Consider the following 20,864-nt stretch of genomic DNA (forward strand, 5'->3'; position numbering starts at 1 on the left):
CGTAACGGTGCAGTCAATGCATCCAAATCCTGACTAGATTTTGTATCCAGGTCTTGTCAACAAAAAACTATGTACGATTTTGGTAGAATTCCAATTGATAATGCTGGATTTGGCAAAGATCAACCCAAAGCAAGCCCGATACATTTGGCATCAGTTTGATCCTAGGTCCAAACCCATTATCAGTTTGAGCAAAGATTACAACCTTGATAGGCATCCAAGCACAACTTTTCAAATATCTGGGTTCTTCACATGTTAAAACAGCAAGAACACGCATAGCCGCCCCAAACCCTGAAGATCAGTATTATCATTTCACCATTTTTATCCAAGATAGCATTGTCTAATCGTAATGCCATAAGGGTATGTAAGGATTTCAACTACAGCAAATATAACTGTTGGAGAGATGAACAGTAGAAAACAATGGCCATCCCTCACACATTCTGGTAACAAAAAGAAAATTTGGTATCTATGAAATCCAATGACATGTGGGTGCAGTAACCTCTGTCCTTTCGTTAGTGAAAATTTAAATGAAGAATGTCCAGTTTCAAGCAGGGAGCTGAAGCTTCTCCCGATTCTTCCAGCTGAGACAAAATCAAAAGTAATGTTAGCGAATATGCAAATATTCAGAATGTTGGCTCCCAGAAAAGAGATCCATGGAACAATTGGTTGCCTCTAAACAATCTAACCGTTGATATATAACATGGAAAATGTACCTCTTGAAGTAGTAGTAGAAAAAATCAGCATATAGAGCAGTCTGAACCAGGCCCGAAATCCAGGCTGTGTTTGGCATTTGATAGTAACATGTTAATGATGTTTTCATGCAAGATATAAAATTTAAAAATTGAGAATAAGATGAATCAATGTGAAGCAAGACCCAGAACTTACGTATCCAATGATAATGGTGATTATCCTCCACAAGGAAACGATAAGCCCAGTTGAGGATATATAAAGCACGGTATGCCCTATATGGGAAACCATGAAAAGATGTTACAGCACAAACAATTGAATAGAATATAACTAACCACATAAAAAAGAATTGTTCAAGAGGCAAGTATACATCTGTGAAAATTAAATCGGTAAAGACCATCTTGCTTGACATGTTAGGTTCATAAGAATTCGGAAGGATCTAGGACTAGAAGAAACACAAGTGGCTCTCATCAGAGGTAAGAGTTAAAAGATTCAGATGTTGAGTCCTTATCTCCCCCATCCAGTAATGCTACAGAATGTAACTTATATTTCCAACCAATATCAAAAAGAGAAATCTTATCACAAGTTGACCCAAATGCCTTTTGTATTCGAGGGGAAGATTCAGTGAGTCAGCATTAATCCTTTTGACCAATAGAATCCTGTGCAGAAACCCTCTCACAAGAATATAGCAATATGCTTTAACTTCAGATATTCAGTTCTTGCAGTTTCAAATATTTTGACAAAACCATTTTCATTTTTGATACCAAATAGAACAAGAACTGTCAACCTGAAAGACCGTCATGCTGATCACTCTCCCCTTTCTAGATGTGGTAAAGTGGGAGGCCGTTGCAAACAATATCTACTATCTAAAGGACTGCCTCGCAGTTAATTTCTTATTTGGGGTCAAGTAAAGCCCGATACAAACTGCCAATGGCTTATATAATGTGAGAAGAAAATGCACACTAAAGATCAAGAGAGAACATTATATGCAAATACATCAAATAGAAGATATTCCAGAGGGAAAAGTAACTTGGTATACCTAAAAGCAATAAAACCAACCAGGTTAAGCATGACATACCCAAGGAGAAAAACATAGTTCCCGGTTAAGTTGTCAATAATTCTTGACCTTTGCAGTAACACCAATTGAGGGACGATAGCTACAGCTTCAAGATATATCGAAAATGTCCACAGAATCTAACACAAGAGGTAAAGTTTCCAGTAGAATCAGATCAAATTATTGAGAGAAAGGAAATGTACACTTCAAATATAATTCTATTGTCAGACATCAATAAATGGAAGCACAAGCAAACAAAGGAAATATTGTTAGCAATTGGTGAGGATGTGGAAAGTGCTTGAGAAGATTTTGCTTGGGTTGACTGCCAATCAAATTGACTTGCATATTTCTTAGCATAAAGGAACTTTCCTTTGAGACATTAAAACCATCTTCTAGAAAGGTCTAGAGTTTCTTTCCTTACAAGGTCATATCCAAAGGTCTATACCCCAAAAGTGTCCCTAGTTCATGGAGCTTAATGGCCCTAGGCCCTCTCAATGTAATTGACTACCCAAATTCATGATGGTATCAGGGATTTTAATCCAATTTCATCAACTGACAAAATACCTTCTCTGTTTTCATGATCATAGTCATGCTTTTGCTTTTTGCAAGGAAAATAAAGAGCAAGAGAAATAAAAGAGGAAGTGCTTCTTTTTGATAAATTCAGCCCCACAAGGTCTCACCTCTTTTCTTATCTATCCATACAGGAATTAACCCCGTGGTCAAAGAATATTTGTTGTGTGCTTAATTTTACTATATGTATTCAAAATTCTCAATTCCATTATGTAAATGAGAGGAAAAAAGAGCCATGCAAAGAGAGGATCAAAGATCCTTCAAAGAAAAAAAAAGGAAAAAAGGAGAGAAAGAAACTGCATCAAAAGAAAAAAAAAAGGATGAGACACCAAGCAGACCCATAATAATTCCCTATAAGAACTTGTAGAAAAGAAAATGCCTCTATGCAAGCCCATCAACTTCCTGATTAGCTGATTCTGGTCTCCAACTCAAAGATGCATCCATGCTACCAAATATCCCAAATCTCTCTCCTCCAATGATAAGCAAGGCCAAGGGTGTCTGCTCAAAGCTGCTCAATTTAAAATGACCAAGTCATGATCAAAGAGACTGGTAAAATGCCTCAACATGGGCTTTCCTAAAGCCTCCCAGTACAATAAAATCTCCACTTCAACTGATCTTAAAAGGACTGGATTCACTTCTATGGGTTTGCAGTTGCCAGTAGTTCATCTTTGACCCATCAGACCCAGGATGTTCAGTGGGCGGATATTGAAGTCAAGATTAATGCAGACAAAGGAAGTTGACCAACATGAAAAATAGCTTTCTAATGTAATGGAGTAACTATATTAGTATTTCATCCACATCTCACAACTTGTGCTTATTTTTATCACATAATAACAGAATAGGTTCTGCTCCCTCAAGAATCTCCATAACCATTTATCAATAAGGGTTCTATTCATCAAGGCTCATACGACCCAAACTCAACTCCCCAGACCAACAAACTACATCCATCTAATTAAATGGTTTCTGACAGATTCTCCATACCCATAGAAAAGAAAATATATTTAGATTTTCACAAAAAGCAGCTGCATTGACTGGATTTCAGAAAGGGACATGAAGTAGGTGGGAATATTGGTAAGACAAGACTAGATCCAAGTAATTCCAACTGCCTGGTAACAGAAAGCTTTCTTGACCATCAAGCCACTTGGCCACCTTCACAACAACTGGATTCCAAAAGTTTAGAGCTCAATGATAACCCCCAAGAAGAAGACCAAGATATTAGAGTGGCAACTCATTAGTTCATAACCTACTCCCACGGCTACCTAGAAGGTTCTTCATATTGCACATTGATCCTTATCAAGGAACTATTACAGGTGTTAATTTTGTGGCCTGAAACCATTCTGAATGCCTGAAAAATAAGCTTAATATTGAACACCTTATTTTCTTCAGTAGAGTAAATTATTTTGTCATAAGAAAAATGGTGTGACAAATTTGAACGAGCTTCCCTTGCTTCGAAATCTTCCTTACACAAGACCTTTTTCCCTTTTCTTTTCTTTTCTTTTCTTTTCTGTGTGTGTGAGAGAGAGAGAGAGAGTGATAAACTTTTTTAGATAAAAACCTCCCATGACTCCACCCTAATCCCCTACCACTTGAGTTAGGCCTCAAGGATTCCTTCCACAAGGCTTAATTCCATTATGATTCTACCTTCATTTATACTGATTATAGTCTCTAGCTTCCAAAGTCCAACGCAGATTGGAAAAATTCAATACAAATTTAATCTCGGAAAGCCCACAGTATTCTTAATTATGAAAAGGAACAAAACTAAAAAAAATGATCTTTTCAGCAGTTCTCCACAAGAACTGCCACACAATGAGTGCATGGATTATGAAATCAAGGATCTCTGCACATATATCACAGTTCATATTCTTTATATATACAAGATTTTATTCAGAAAACAAGAAACAACAATAAAAAGGGGCAACCAATCCCCCCAACCATGACAGCATAAAAGGCAGGATCTAGAACATTCCAAAAAAGAATCAAACCAAGACCTCAATTAGTAAGACACAAATCAAATGCTTCTTCCTAGTAACAGTTTTCATTTCTCCCCTTCCATATTCCCCAAACCAGAGCAAAAGGAGTGAGCTGTCAAGTTATAAGGACTCTTTAGTCTTTTAAGGCCAAAAGGTGCAAACCCCGAAAAATATCACCCAACATACCTCAGAATGCTTAACAGACTCCAAACTGCAAGTGAATGGGACCAGGACGAAGCTGTTAACTGACAGAAGATTAGAAGTTAGAAAATTATTTCTTCTAAGCAAAGACAAAATGGATCAGGGAGACTGAAATCTCTTCTATTAAGCTAATCCAGTGGAAGAATCATATCCAACGTGGCTGTCCAAACAACCCAAACAATTTTGAAGGGTGCCTGAGGGAACGATATCCACCTGGGAGGAATATCTGCAGAATGATGAAAGAGAGGAACTATTTAATAGAACACATCCAATCAAGTGGCGGTTGTCACCTCCAAAGTAGTTTTGGGTGAAAGGCAGTTTGGGATAAGATCCACATGAGTAGTTTGCACTTGGTTAATTTTGTGTAACTTGTGTAAAGAGAAGTAAGGAACAATCAGATCCTTGTCCATTGTCCAACAGCTAGAAAGCTTTGGTCTTTAATTTTTGTACTCTATGAGTGGTGTGGTCCTATCCATGTTGATCAAGGAAGCTGTTGCTAGTTGGCATAGAAGTTTGTGAAAAATAACAAGAGGAAAGAGTGGGGAGCAGCCCTTGCACTTCTTTTGGTGCCTGTGGAAGAACCACAATAAAAGAGTCTTTGAGGAGGGTTTTGAAATGAACAATGTCCTGATTAAATCCTGGCTCCTCTGACCTTAACCTCATTGGGAGTCCAAACATGCCTTTATGGATTTTATTGTTGGCTTGTGCTATGAAGAGACAGATTAGGCTAGTTTTTTTTCTGTCTTCTCCCTGATCTTCAGCGGCTACTCATTCCTTTCCTTGGTTTTCTTTTCTTTTACTACCCTTCGGGTTTCCTTGTATGCTTCTGTTGTATTAGGTTTCCCCTCAGTTGGTGCTTCTGATATGTTTTGGTTATCAAAAGAAAACAAAATTATCAACCTAATGGAGTCCAAAAACCACCAATCTCTACCCACCTCCCTCTCCAGAAGGTAGAAAAAAGAGAGCCAATCCAGAAGATCAGAAACATTCACAATTTCTAAATTCTGAGATCTCTTTTGAATCTGTGGGACTAAGGTATAGAAGTCACCTCCATGTTGTATGCAATAGAAATGAATGGTTACTAGGAGCCAGATCACCAACCAATCCAACAGCACAGATAACAGCTATCAAATTCTTAAAGTCTCTCCACAAAGCGAACTCACAGCACAAAGAGGATCCCCCTCCAAGTCTCTGGCCATAAGAATGGAGTACCTCATTAACACTCCAGCACCAAAACTCTCATACTTAGCAAGGATGCATTGTTGAGTGCAAAATTCCCAATGCCACTCTGACAGACCATCACATAAATCTCCTCAAGAAAACACTAAGAATGCATCTAATTATGTGATCTACAAGTTTCCACACTAAATGTTATCTAGATTGGATTTTCTTGAAAAAGGAAGAACCAGATTGAACTTTGTTAAGTGATAGCAACCTTTTAATTCTTTTACTGGTTGGGACTCTTTCAAGAAAATAGTCCATTAAAAAATCATAAGCCAGTTATCTTTTCAGTTTATTACACTATAAAGCATAAACAATTTGGGTAGGTCCTGATGCAGATCAGCCATATGCCTCCAAGAGATGCCCAACTGAAGCAACATGTCCAAACTACTAACAAACAATCTAAGTGTCAAGGTACTTCTAGTATTTATAGTTTTGTAGAATTTTGAGAGCACCTGCAAATTTCAATGTATATGTAATCTTTTCTGCTTCAAGTGTGGGTCAGTGACATGAAAAAGCAAATTATATTTTACTTGGAACAAGGTCAACAAACACATCAAGTGTTGAAAATATGAAACTTCTGCTGATCCACCAATATGTATTAACACACAGTTGGTCAGCACTCAAACAAAATTCATTAAGGGCCTCAATTTTCAGTCAGCAAGACACTACTCCACACAACATACTGGGATAAAATTTTCTTCTTGAAAGACATTTTTAACCAGCAGGTCCAAGAAAAATCATAATTTAGTAATGAAAATCATTAATATTGAAGTTGCAGCAGTAAAATATTGAAGAGGTTTAAGGAGGTAACAAGTGAGTAGGCAATTTTTTACTTGATGATTCATGTTAAACATGGAAAAATATATTCATTGTTCAGAAATAAATCAGCAGACACCTTCTTCAGCCATATTTTCAGTGAATATGGAATCTCAGTGATTACTGGAACATGTTGTCACGCATGACACAATTTTGATCTTTGACCAAATTGGTTGCTTTCTGTCCAACTTTTTAACTGTATAATCATTGTAAAATGTGGTCAACTTTATAATTCTACAAATACTGAATAAAAGTTATAAAGTAACACTCTTGCAGACTCAGAAGTATTATCTTTTCACGGGAAGTTTTCTCTCTACATTCCTACTTCAGTTCATGTGTTTCTTTGAGCATTTCTTCATGTGATGTTACTGTTTTTTGCATTCCCAAAAATACAAGCACTTTAAAAATAGAAAGAAATCTCAAAACAAGCATGTATGTTGTCTTGGTTTTTTTAAATCAAAAACATTTTAGGAGAACAATTTTTTATTTTTGTTGTTACTATATGCCCAATTCTTCTCATGAATACAAGTGGTTCTAAATTTGTTTTATCTCCAAACAAGTAACACACTTTAACTGCAAATAGCAAAGTTTACACAGAAGGAAAACTGAACAGAAAGATATTAACTGATACCATTACAGGACTAAAGAATTCTGAAACCCATCAAACATAGATAGGTTAGGATTATCTTGAACATGAAAAATGCTGTTAAAATGATAAAAGAAGGGAAGGAATACTCCATACCTCAGTTACACTGGAACTGCGGTGAATCAGGAGAGCCAACACAAAGCAGGGGAGAACCAAAAAGTAATGGCGGAAAGTATCTTCCTGTTTACTGTAAGTTTGCTTCACTACTTTATGGTATCTCATGTACCATACTATAGCAATTGAAGTTCCAAGAAACACCAGCTTCATTACAGAGTTGTAGAGGGAGATGTACCTTGTGAATAGATCAAGGTATCGAGTAACAAACACTATAACATACAGTTCTTGGGTTTTGAGTGAGATTCCTGGGGCAAGTAAAGGGAAATTTAAAACCTAAGAAAAGGAAGAATAGTCACAAAAATAGGGTGGAGATGTTGCACCCTATCATAACTGAAAATTAATCCAAAAAAGAAAAAGGAAAAATAATTATTCTCAACAAGGTTCTGATAGAAATCCTAGGTCTTATGGAACATAATTAATATTTTTTATGTGAATCCCCTGATTGTGAGCTATTTTGAAATATTCAAGTTGTGAGTACAAGGAAAATTCCAAGTCACATTTTGCAGGAAAAGGAAGTTCCAAGACTTGTTTGTAAAACATATCTCGCTCTGATTTCACATTTGCAGAAAATCTATGTTGGGAGGCCTATTAGGAATCTGACCATTTTTGGGCACAACTGAACCAGGTTATTCACTTCCCAAGCACTACCAAACAATGGAATCAAAGATTCGCAGAACACCAATTTTTCTTGGTTCATGAGCAAGAAATATTTACTATTGGAATGAAAAGAGATGGCTAAATCACCAAAACTTTCTAAGGATGATGATTGTTTAAACATTTCAGGGAAATGGGCTTCCAATCAAACTTTCCAATTATGAATCTTCCATATATTGTTCCGGTTTCAACCACAACTTCTTGGGCAGTTAGCCCAATGAAATAGTGGCTATTAAAAGATCTTTGCAACATGGGTTTTCAATAAAATTTTCCAAATTTAAATCTTCCAAACAAACAAATTTTGGGAAAAAATGAGTTTGCGAAGTTCCAAAAGTACTAGCAATTATTTCATTCTTCTAGCAAGCACTCACTAATTCTTCAATACCCACAAGAAAGAGCAAACAACAAAGGTAAAACAACAAAAGAAATGACCTAACAAAAGAGCATTGGCCACTTTTTTCATAAGGGTAATTAGGATTTTTGAAAATAGGTTTTCAATGAAAGTTCCAAAAGTACTCATCTTCCTAACTGATGACCAATTCCATTCTTTTAAGGCAAAATCCAAAAAGGAAAAAACAACAACAATAGAATTAACCATAAAATCTACAAAAAATACCAAAAAGAAGAAGAAAGAAAAACAGAAAGGAACACTAATACCCAAAAAATATTAGAGAAGAAATGGAAAATGAAAGAGAAACAGCCACTTTTAAAAGGGTGTCTGATTTTGAGATAATGGGTTTTCAACCAAAGACCCAAACTAGTAAAGATTATTTCCCTATGCGCTAATTCTTCAATACCTGATAGCAATAAAAAAGGAAAACAACAAACAGAAAAACAACAAAATTTTGCCCACAAAAAGAGGTGGGGATTGAAATAACTAAAACTGAACACTCAGAAGAAAAATGAAATGAAATTAAAGCAGCAATAATATAAACAAAGAGAAGTGGCCATTTCTTGAGAATGTTGTTACAGATTTTGAGAAAATAGGCTCTCTTTTCAAAGTTCCAGAAGAACATGAAATCCCTTCCATTCTTCAATGAAGCACCAATTCTTAGATACATGCAAAAAGAGGCAAACAACAACAGCAAAGGTTACACACCCAAAAGAACCAGAAGGAAAACAAAATCAAATCAACAACGATCTAGGGAAAGAAAATGTTCATGTTTTCAAAGGGTATTTGCAGATTTTGAGATATGGTTTCGGATTTCCAACCAGACTAAGAATTACTTCAATTCTTCAACCAAGAATTAATTAACCAACACCAAACAACAAAAGTAAGGCTCTACAAATACAAGCAAAAAAAAAAAAAAAGTAACCAAAACAAAAGGACAAAATCTAAGCAATAATTGTAAAAGAAGAGGAACAATTTTTTGAAAGAACTTTCATTCTTCAAAGAAGCATTAATTCTTAAACACCCAATAGAAAAAAGCAAATTGCAATAACAATAAAACAACAAAAATAGCAAAACAGCAAAATCCACAACTACAACCAAAGAGGAAATTGCAAAAGGAAAAAAAGAAAGAACCATTTGTCAAAAGGGTGTTTACAGATTCAAAGAAATGGGATTTCAACCACTTACATTCTTCAAACAAGCACCAACTCTTAAACACCCACAAAAGAAACAAACAAACAGCAATCACTCCCCCTTTTTAAAAGGGCATTTACAGATTTTGAGATATGGTTTTTCAACCAAACCCCCAAAAGTACCAACAATCACTTCTATTCCTCAACCAAACACCAATTCTTAAATACCCACCCAACCAAAATACAAAAACATTAAATACCCAAAAACCAAAACACAAAAATGAAAGCTACAAATGGAACTAAACAAATAGGGAAAGCAGAGACAGAAAATGATGATATAAAAATTGAAATTGAATATACCAGCACAAGATTTCATGGTGCGAATCTTGAGGAGGAGCACAACTATGCTGAGGAGGTGGGTCATGTCCCCAGCCAATCTGAAGATATTCATGATTGCTTCAACCTTGGATTAGATTCTCTTCTTTCTATTACAACACCCCCTTCTTTTGTAGGGAAGAATCACTGCAGTTTTGCTTTCTCTTCGTATACGCATTATATACACACTGAGATTTGGGTTTGGGACCGAGGGTTCTTCACTCTCCTTGTTGGCGCGTGAGAGTTGACTCCATGACCCGTCTAAGACTCCCACCCTCGTCTCTTCTTGCTTCTTTCCTTGCTTTCCATAATTTGCCTTCGTTTTCTACGACCTTGTTTTCAAAAAAATGTATTTTATATAGAATATATAAACTTAGTTTTTTTAAAATTATTTTGAAATTTTAAAAATTTTAGATAGTAAAAATTTCTCCATAAATCAATTTTTTTTAATGCAAGTTTTATAAAAGTTATTATTATTTTATATAAAAATGACAATAACGATGAAGACGTTACTCTTAACTTAACCCTATCTCATTTATTTATTTATATTCCCATCTAGGTCATTTATATTTTTTCAACATTTTTTTATTTTTTATTTTTAAAATTTAAAATTTTATTAAAAATAAATATAATTTATAAATAAAAAATATTATAAATATTTATAATTTGTTTTTATGAAAATTGATATTTTATTTATGTATAAAAAGTTTACAAATAAATAAAATTAACTAAAATAAATTTTTATTTAAAATTATATGCAAGTGTGGCAAGACAAGATAGGACAAGTCATATATGAGTTTTTAAAAACATCTTAAACTCACTTAAAAGTTAAAACTCATTTATTTATCTCAAACTTTTCCATTGAATTTTATTTTATAAATATTTAAAAAATTAATCATTTCATGGTAAATGGGATTTAATTTTTATGGTAGTTTGTGAATATCTCTCTTACCATGTTTGTACTTTTACTATGTGGTATTATCACTAGACCTATAAATAATGATTTATGAATTAATAAAAAGAGATATATCAGTTATGCTATTTTTTTTTCCTCTCTTTTCTTCTCATTGTGCTAATGCAATGATAGCATTAATTTTATTTTTTTATATAAAATTTGATTTTCAAATATTAAATAATTTAAAGTCCAAATGCAATCGTGGAAAGTATAACGGCCTATCAAAAAATATTTAAATTTTTTGAGTTATTAAAAAAATTTATTTTTTGATATTTTAAATTTTTTAGAAGTAATTTTTAAGAATCAAGGAAAGTTGATAAAATTTAATGCTAATTTTTGCTTCTAAAATAAATAAAAAATAATTAAAGTATTATTTTAAATCATGATTCTCAAACAATTGTTGAAACATTGAAAAGGTATAATTTGTTTCAATTGTAAATTATAGAGAAAAATAATTTATTGATACTATTAAAATATGAGGGTTCTTATATTATATATATTTTATTTTTTTAAATACATTTATTATTTTTTTGTTTTTTTAAATTAATATAAAATCACAACATCTTGTAAAAAAGTATAGATAGTATGTACTTAAAAATCATTTTTAGAAATTTTAAATTTAAAAATGAAAAAAAAAATTCCTTATTTTTTTAAACAATTTTCTAAAACCATTATTTTTCAGTGCAAATCTTTAGATTATGTTTGGTTGTCAATAAATATAAGGGAAAGCATGAGGGAAAAAAAAGTGAAAGAAAAAAAAATAAAATTAATAAATTATTTTTATAAAAATTAAATAATTTTAAAATACATAAATTTTCAACTTTTATTTTCTTTACTATTTTCCATAATATAATTAAATATGATAAAATCATTTTCTTTACTATTTTTTTCTTTTTGTAGTACTTTATGAGAATCAAACATAATCTTAAGAGTTCTTATATCTTATATAAAAGTGACTATAATTTAATAATTTTAAAAATAAGAAATAGGAAATGTATGTAAAGAGGACACTTACAAATGTGCGCTGTTTTAATACACTTTATTTTTCATTTTTAAAAATATAAACTCTTATATAAGAAACAAAATTGGGTCATTGGTCCTGGCACAAAGAGATATGTGGGTTTCTCTTTCACCTTTGAAGTATGATGACTAGGGTTTTCTTTTCGAAAAATGAAAGATGAAAAATTACTTAACCTATATTGGGAATCGTGATTCAAAAAGGACTACAAATCTAAGATAGGCACAACAAAATATGACTATTTTTCAAAAATAGACTTTATAGAATGACAATAGTGAACACACATGAATTTGGATGTTCTCAAATATTTTTCAAGTTGATGTAAAGTGACCTCGATATTCTAGAGTCGCCTTCCACTTAATGGTTCTATCTCCGTATATAGGCATAAGTACAAGGTTCTCTTCCTTGAGGGAATTAAGGTTATGATTTCTTTCTCAAAGATGGAAGATCACAAGACTGTTTAACCCTAAGCCAAAGAGGGTTTATACGGACCACCAAGTGGGTTTAAGTGATTATGGTCCAACATATGGGTTTAAGTCACATAATCTAGTCCACTTATTCCTATTTAATTAATTGACCCAATTGATGAGTTCTAATTAATTAAATAGCCCAAATAAAAACCATAGACTGCTTGAATATAAGCATTTGTGAAACTTATGTAAAAGCAATCAAGTGTTTATACTTATGCACCCTTATACATATTTATAATTAAAAACAAATTTCCTTTAAACCATGTACAACCAAAGAATGTGAGCTCAAGTGAGAACTACTAAGATCAGAAAAATATGGGTTCCCTCGTAATTAAATTTTAAAGTTGACTTAACACTCCACTTAACATAGTCGATTGCAACATAGTATCTTATGACATTAAAATCAATATATAAATTAATTAATTAATTATCATTTAACTATTTTTTTGGGTTTATAACATACTATTCATTGTATGTAGATTTCTTTGGTCCATGAATGATTTTCATAATCCAACATGGTAGTAGTTATCAACCATTAAGGTTTACTTTTCCAATCATTAAGTCTTAGATTCACCACTATCATGTTTAACTAACATACTCTTGTCAACAAATGACATATGTCAAATCTTACTTAAAAAATTACTATAGCCATAGGTTTTCTAACTACAAATGTTTAGGTCCACCCAATGAGACATTTTGTTTCGAACTCATGAAATATCATGGTACCTTTATTAAGAAAAATTGTTGTCGTCTACCTAAACTACCAGTCGCTCAATTCATAAGGAATATATGATCATTATAGGATCTCATACATAGGTCAAAGTCATGTATGATATTAACATTAGTGCAATATTTTCTCAAATTTGAAAACTCATGCAATATGGTAGCCTAGAGTATTCATGCTAACCTAATACAAACTGACACACTTATCATAAGAAAACCATCTTATGAAAATCAACAAGCATTCAAGGATCCATTGCATGTTCCAGTTAGGCCCATTACTAAAACAAGATCTAAGAAGATCAAAGAAGCACTTAATGGGCTAATTCAAGAGATTTGGGCTGATTCTAACACAGGACATTCCAAGTTTGGCCCAAAGGAAGATGAAGGTGTAATAAATTTAATCCAAACTATTGATGGCTAATTTGGCTTGATTGGGCGTGATTTATGGCATGGATTAATGACTGATTGACTTTCCAGCTTCATATCAGTTATTTCCTATTCTAAAGCTTCTAAATTCAGGCCAAATCTACTTTAATTTTAGGCTTTTATTATTTAGAACGTTTTTTAGTTATTTTCCTATTTTGGATATGCTAATTTCAAACCAAATCAACCTTTATTAGGGTTTTAATATTTAGTACCTTTTTTAGTTTAGGGTTTTAATATTTAGTAAGATTTTTTAATGACATATAAATAGCACACACTCATTGTAACAGGGGGGAATTTTGATTGAATAAAAAATCTGAAAATGTGAGGTTTTGCTATTCTTTTGGTTCTTCAAAAACTGTGAACTTATCAAGGATTCTTCCTTGTGGCGTTCAAACCTTATATCTTTGGTTCGTGATTTCATTATAATCATTGGGTCAAGGTCTGTTACTTATATTTTTGGTTCGCATTTCACTTAAAAACGTTGGGTCAGAGTTCTATCAAAAATCTGTATTTTAGCTTTCTTGGGCAATTATTCAAATACTGTTTGTTGGGTCTCAAATCGTGTCGATTGAGGTTCGCATCACCATCCTAATGACCATGACATGTTATCTCATTGTTTAGGAAGTAATGCACTACAACTTTTAGTAGATTGCATAAGTCTATGATCTAGTCATGAATTAAAAGTCCATTTGGTAGTGCTTATTGGATGTGTTTTTAGCCTAAGAAGTGTTTTTAAAAAAACATTAGATATTTGACAAAATTTAGAAGACACCTCCCAAACGCACTAACTTTTTAATTTGTTAGAAACTCATGACTGCCCAAAATACCATAATAATGCAAATTGTGATAGAACATGAAAGCTTGTGTCATATATAATGAAATCAAATGTCACGTAATGTCACTACTTTTAAGAGCGTTATATTAATACCTTAAACCTTAAGAAGGTATATATAAAATACTAGTAGGCATAAGTGACTAGAACTCATCATATGGGCTTAAGTCTCTTACTCCAATACATTAGGTCTTATTTTGTTAATTAACCCTTTAGAGAGATCTCAATTTATTAAATAGCCTAAGTAATAACCATGAACCACTCATTTTAAAATATATGGTTTCTAACTATGATTTATAACCTCTTATCGTAAATGAGCATCTACATTGCTCATTGCTTCATCATAATTTGTGTGATCAATATCATGTCCTCAAAAGACTTTCTTAGATACATGAACTGATCCAATTGACTAACTATTCTCCTATGCAACCAGAAACTTGTGTACTAGAAATATCATAAATAGTGTGTATGTACCACTAGAACCATAGTATCTTGTGCTAATATGACACTATCATACAAATTCTTTAATCAATATCATTCATCTCCCTGTTACTTATTATATGGTATTTTTGTTAAAAACATGACATTTGTGCTATTAAATACCTTTCCAGTTAACTTTAGTATAAAAGTGATATCTCCTAGTTCATTTTGGATATCCAACAAACAAACAAACCTTTGGCCTCGATTCCCCATATGTGAATATGTTGTAAATTAGGTTTACAACATGTCTACATTTTCATAGGTGATATAGGTATCAACTTAGAAAGAACTAAGTTAAGAAAATACATTGTAGTTCTTAAGGCACATCCTAAAAAGGGTGTGGATAAAGTTGAGCAACTCATCGTTGATCTTACTATGTCCATCACAATTTATTTTTTTATTTATACAACTCCATTTTACTATGGACTATTGGGTGTATTTAACTAGGATGCAATCCATGCTTCCTAAGGAAAGAATCGAAGTATGAAACGCAAGGCATAGCACAAGGCATAGGCTTTAGTGAAGTGAGTTGCACCAAAAGTCACATGTATAATTTTATATAATACAAGAAATTTTAATATGCAAACATTTGTCCTAAGCACATGTGTCTTCAAATATTATGGAAAATCTCAATCTAATCAACAAAAAGTAAATAAAAACACTCCAAACATATAAACTAAGGATCCATGATTCTTGAACATGTTCTAAATATCTCAAGGATTTTTTAGCATTTTTATATTCACCATTAAGATGTTGTTTGTGTCTATATATGTCTCATTTTGCTATTTTATTACAAAATATGCATATAAGAGTGTGAACTCATTCCTCGTTTTGTAAATGAACATATTTTCATTTAGGATCTTTCATTTTACTTTCATTTGCATCTAATTGAACTTGACCTCGATTGTTTATGATTAAAAAAAAAAGAGTAGTTTTAAGTAAACTATGCTAGTATCATTGTGTAATTATCACAATAAATGGATTGTAATAATAAATAAAATAAAAATAAATCACAAGTCTTTTGTTTCAAAATTTAAAAAATGAGATAAAAAAAATTTGATGTGGCACACTCTCATTGGCCACTCATTACAATGAAAAGTCATAAACAACCGAAAAAACTTCAAAAATTACGAGTTATAAATAACTACAATGCATTTCAAATTGGATTGAGGCATTTGAAACTCGTTTTGACGTGTTTCAGAGCTCAAACTTGATCATCAGTGGCTAAGTTCGAGATTTGGGTGAATTCCAAATCAATTTCGAACTCATTAGTGGAATAAGGAGATCCAATTTGAAATCAAGGGGGTTGAGTTCGAAATGTAGAATGAATTTCGAACTCAACATTCTTTTTTGACCAGCTTGCTTCAAACACACACAACTTCGTCGTTTTAGGTTCAATTTGTACACCATTTGAAACATTGGATTCTTGACTTCCAGAACTTCAAAAAAATATATAGCTTGCCCAAAATGGATTTTGGAAAGTGCTCCACATTTCGCCTTAAAATCAAAATACATGTTGCTATTAGATTTTGAGTTCCAAATTTCTATGAAAACTCGATGAATTTGCATAGTTTGGTTGTATATTATGTTTGGTTGTGTATATTTTGCTTAGCTTTAGTTAATTTTATTCTTTCATATCTATTCATTGTAATTATTTGTTGTTTAGTAATATTTATTCGTTGTGTATATTTTTGTTTAAGTAGGTATATATTGCATAGTTTTATTTCATTTATTCTTTTTATTTTTTATTTAAATAAAATGGAATCTGAATCTTTTTTAAAGAAGTTGATTTAAAATAAATAAATAATAAAATTGCTAATTAAAAAATATAAAATGGTAAAAAATATTTTAAAAAATAAAATTGTAAATTTTTTATAAAATATAAAATTGTTAATTTTTAAAAAATAGTAAAAAAGTATTTTAAAAAATAAAATTGTAAATCTCTTTTTTTTAGAATGGTAAAAATTTCTTTAAAAAAATGAAAAAAAAATGAATAAAATTGGAATTTTGTTTTTGGTGTATAAAATTGAGATTTTTATTTCTTTAATTACTTGAAATATTTTTTATAAACAAAACTCTTCCTTCTTTTCTCTCCTTTCTTCAAAATAAAATTGAAAATATTTTTCCAAATAAAATAGGGAAATCATCTTTAAAATAAACTTGAGAAAATTTAAATAAAATAAGGATAAAATATTTCTAATGTTTTCTTAAATAAACTTGATAACAAGATTTTATTTTTTTAATAAAATTGAAATCACTTTTTTTTTAAAATAAATAAAATTGCAAAGATCTTTACAAATAAAATTGAAAAAACTTTATTTCTCTTAAACAAAATAAAAATAAATCCTTTTAAACAAATCTTTCCTAATAAAAATAAAGTAAAAGTAAGATATTTTTCTATAAATAAAATAAAATAAAATAAAATAAAATCAAGTTCGGGTGAGATGAAAATTGATTTGGGATTTTTCTTAGAATAAATTTGTAAAAATCCTTTTTTCATAACATTTGTAAAGATTTATTTTTTTTATAAATAAAATTTTAAAGATCATTTTCGTTAAATAAAATAAGGATTAAAATAATTTTTTTTGTAAATAAAATGTAAAAGTCTTTTTTTTAATAAAGTTACACAAAATTCGTTTTTGGATAAAACATCGAAATCTTTTTCTTTTTTTTTAATATATATCCATTTACCAAAAATATTTCAATCCAAATTTGTTTTTAAAAAGGGGATTTTACAATAAAAGAAAATTTCTTACAGATTTATCTAAAAAAAATTCAATCCAAACTTTTTTTGTAAATGAGTAAATTGAATTCATTAATTCAAAATTGTTTTTAATGCAATAAATTCTTCTGAAATTTCTTAATATTGCGTTGTAACATTTGAATTAATAAAAACTTTTTTTCCTAATTAATCTTATAGATTAACTTGCGGAATTCCTTTACCATTGTTATACATTATTATGATTTATTTTCCCTCTCGTCTTATTATATATTTGGATTATAGGGGTGTTACCCTTATGGTTCCTTACTAATAATTAACTTGACCCATAACTGATTTTTGTTTTTTTTTTTTATTAAAAAAAAGGTTAGAGTTTATTTATTATTTTGTTTTCCCTTTTAAATATAAAAAAAAAAACGACCACTTCAACTTTTTTAAAAACCATTTTTCATATAAAAAGCAAGTTTTGCTCTCCAATGGAAATGCAAATAAAAAATACAAGTCTCCAGCCCGACTATCTCGTACTTAGGTGCACCTTAAGCATACTTTTTAAGTTATTAAAATAAGTAAATGAAAAAAGAGAATGTGATAATGAAAGTATAGTAGCTAATAATATTTAAAATGATGGAAAGGTATTATAATTTCTTGGTGACAAAAACAATCATCCAAAAATAGTTTGTTAAACATTTGGTTGATGCATATAATTACTATTTGACAATCCTATTTGTTAGCATGACATGAAATAATAATACATTGGACAATCAATAACAATAGATTGAGTATAAAAATTATGTACAATAGGTAAGAAATAAAAATATTATCCTATATGATATGATACACTTATGATTTTAAATACTAATAACAATACATTTGATAATTTTAAATGTTCATAATAATATCTTTGATAATTTAGGTTTAGATTTAAGAATTATTTTTATCGTTCAGAGGTTTATGTAATAGGGTTCACATTAATCGGGGATTTTGTACATTGATGATGTTAAATAAAATGTTTATTTATTTTGCAGATCTAATTATATGTAAATAAAATAAGAATATTTTGTTTACGCCATTTTATGTTTAGGTCATCTTTATTTTTTATTTTTTTTCATTTATCATACAACTAATTGCTCAATTTTACAATCATTTTTCTATCAATTTGAAACCATGATTATTGATAATTAACAATTGTAACAAGTGAAATTTAATATTGAAATATAAAAATTTTTAGTTGCTAGTATATTTAAAAGAAAATTTGTACCAAATATTAGATACAAATTTATGAAAAAAGGTATTTTCTCTTTTGCTTTATATATAACAACATGAAAAAATAAATAAAAAATTAATGAGTTATTGCTACTTACAACCACAACTACTATACAATGTTAAGCAAAAAGCTAGAACCGTATATATAAAAATGTCAGAACTATAGTTGATAACTATGATTTTAAGCAAATAGTTAATACCTATTTTCTAAAAACCACCATCATTTATTATAATTTTGGCGCAAAAAAAAAAAAAAAAGAAAAAACAAATATTGACATGTTGAGAAATAACTATTTTGACAATTATTTTGATAAAAAAGTCTAAATTTAACATGACCCTCGCATAAGGATCACAATAGAGTAAGTTTACTTGGATACTCGTAGTAGGATGAGTATCAGAGAAATATAATTGGATTGGTGATAAGTTTGTAAATTTTTTTTATAAGCATGGGTCATGTTTAGGTATTGTTTTGTTTCACATCACCATTTCTTTACTCATCCCATCCAACCCATCCTAGTAAATTTTTTTTGGGAAAGAAGGTAAGGATGAATTTAAATAATTGAGACAGTTGTGACTCCTCTCAAATTTACCCTTTTGACATTCGTCTTTAGATGGTGATGACACGTCTCGAGCATGTCATTTTGACACCCATAATTAAACACTTCTCAATATAATTTACTCATTTATACGTGTTTTGGAGAAGCAATAAGTAAGGCCTATGTTTCTTAAAATGTTATGTGGATGTAGATTTTTATTAATTAAAAATTTTGAAATGTTACAATCATTTATATCTTTAATAAAAAGTATTTCTCTCCCTCCCTCTATCTATATATATATATATATACTAGTTAGATAATAATATTCCTTTATACATGTTTTACTAATAAAGAGAGCTATTGAATGTTTGAATAAAAATGTTTTTAATCCTATCTTTTCTTTTATAAACATAAAAATTAAATGTGATTGGGCAAAAAATGCCTTCATTTTTATCATCCTTACCTCATTAACTTGAAACTTTAATCTAACTTTCTTTTTTTCTTTCTTTCCTTTCATCACCTTCCTCAATGTTTTCCCCTAAACTCAATAACAAAAAAATAACAACCACGATAGTCATGACAGTTAGTTGTGACTAGTGTCAATGCTTAGCTAGGGTTTCAAGTGAATGAGATGAGGACGAGGGCATTTTTGCGCTTTTACATTTAGTTTCTATTTATAACAAATTTAAAACTTTTTTTTTGTTTTAAATTTTATAAAGAGTTATTACGAGGGCATTGAATAACTTTTATTGATAAAAATATAAAATATTTGGAAGATTGATCATGTAATCTCTTTAACATGATTGTTTTTTTTTTCATTAAAAAATATAAAAGAAAAACTTAAACATCACTTTTTATCTGTCAACCCAAAACCTTAAACCCGCGTTGCCTATATACCTCTTTTTTTTTTTTCTTTCATTTTCTTCCTCGAGTTTTCTTCGAAACTCAAGAACAAAAAAATAATAATGGTGGTGGTCGTGATAGTTTGGGGTGACTAGTAGCAATGTCCGACTAGGGTTTCAAGTAGATGGGATGAGGATGAGGACATTTTTGCACTGTTACATTTTATTTTTATTTGAAAAAAATTAAAAACTCTCTTTTGTTTTACATTTTATAGAGAGAGTTATCATGCAGATATTAAATAACTCTCACCTATAGAAATATTCGCACGATTGATCATGTAAAACATCTCATCGATCTTACAAAACATTAAATCCATATAGACAAAATTAAAAAAGTCATTCCTCACCTTAATGTGATTTTTTTTCTTTTTTAATCAAAATTTTAAAATAAAACTTGAACTCTCACTTCTCCTTCCTCGTCTAGGGATTTGTCTTTCCACAAAGTTCCACAACAAGCCATCCAATTAAATACAATGTATAAATATCATCAATAATCAAGTTTATAAAAATATTCATCTCATTTAGGTTTTGAAAAGTTATATATCAAAATAACTAAATTTATAAATTTTTACTTTTATTTAGAAGTTTTTAATATAATGTTTGACAAAACATATTGCATAAATACCGTTTAACTTTAAAAAAAAATTTACGTTCCGTAATATTGCATAAAACTACATCTTTGAAGAAAATGCTTTCATAAACTAC

At 30.5% G+C, this 20,864-nt stretch overlaps 1 protein-coding gene across 1 annotated transcript; it reads right to left on the minus strand.

Moving 5' to 3' along the window:
• Positions 1–275: 275 nt before the first annotated feature.
• LOC100259733 (ER lumen protein-retaining receptor B) lies at positions 276–10,176 on the minus strand. Its single transcript, XM_002276954.4, has 6 exons — positions 9,821–10,176; positions 7,262–7,527; positions 1,763–1,878; positions 883–959; positions 711–774; positions 276–578 (listed from the first exon to the last, which is right to left on the minus strand). Exons 1-6 carry the CDS (start codon positions 9,909–9,911, stop codon positions 542–544), a joined length of 651 nt encoding a protein of 216 aa, XP_002276990.1. The 5' UTR covers positions 9,912–10,176; the 3' UTR covers positions 276–541.
• Positions 10,177–20,864: the final 10,688 nt, after the last annotated feature.

Source organism: Vitis vinifera, chromosome 16 (genome assembly GCF_030704535.1).
Source record: "Vitis vinifera cultivar Pinot Noir 40024 chromosome 16, ASM3070453v1".
NCBI classification, from domain to species: Eukaryota; Viridiplantae; Streptophyta; class Magnoliopsida; order Vitales; family Vitaceae; genus Vitis; species Vitis vinifera.

Bases quoted from the DNA above. Each gene is read 5' to 3' on its own strand.
- LOC100259733 (XM_002276954.4), bottom strand. From the start codon at position 9,911: ATGAATATCTTCAGATTGGCTGGGGACATGACCCACCTCCTCAGCATA. The intron at 960-1,762 runs GTATGTCATGCT...TTTCCCATATAG, and splicing joins AACTATGTTTTTCTCCTTGG to GGCATACCGTGCTTTATATA. The intron at 579-710 runs GTACATTTTCCA...ATTTTGTCTCAG, and splicing joins TTCTACTACTACTTCAAGAG to CTGGAAGAATCGGGAGAAGC.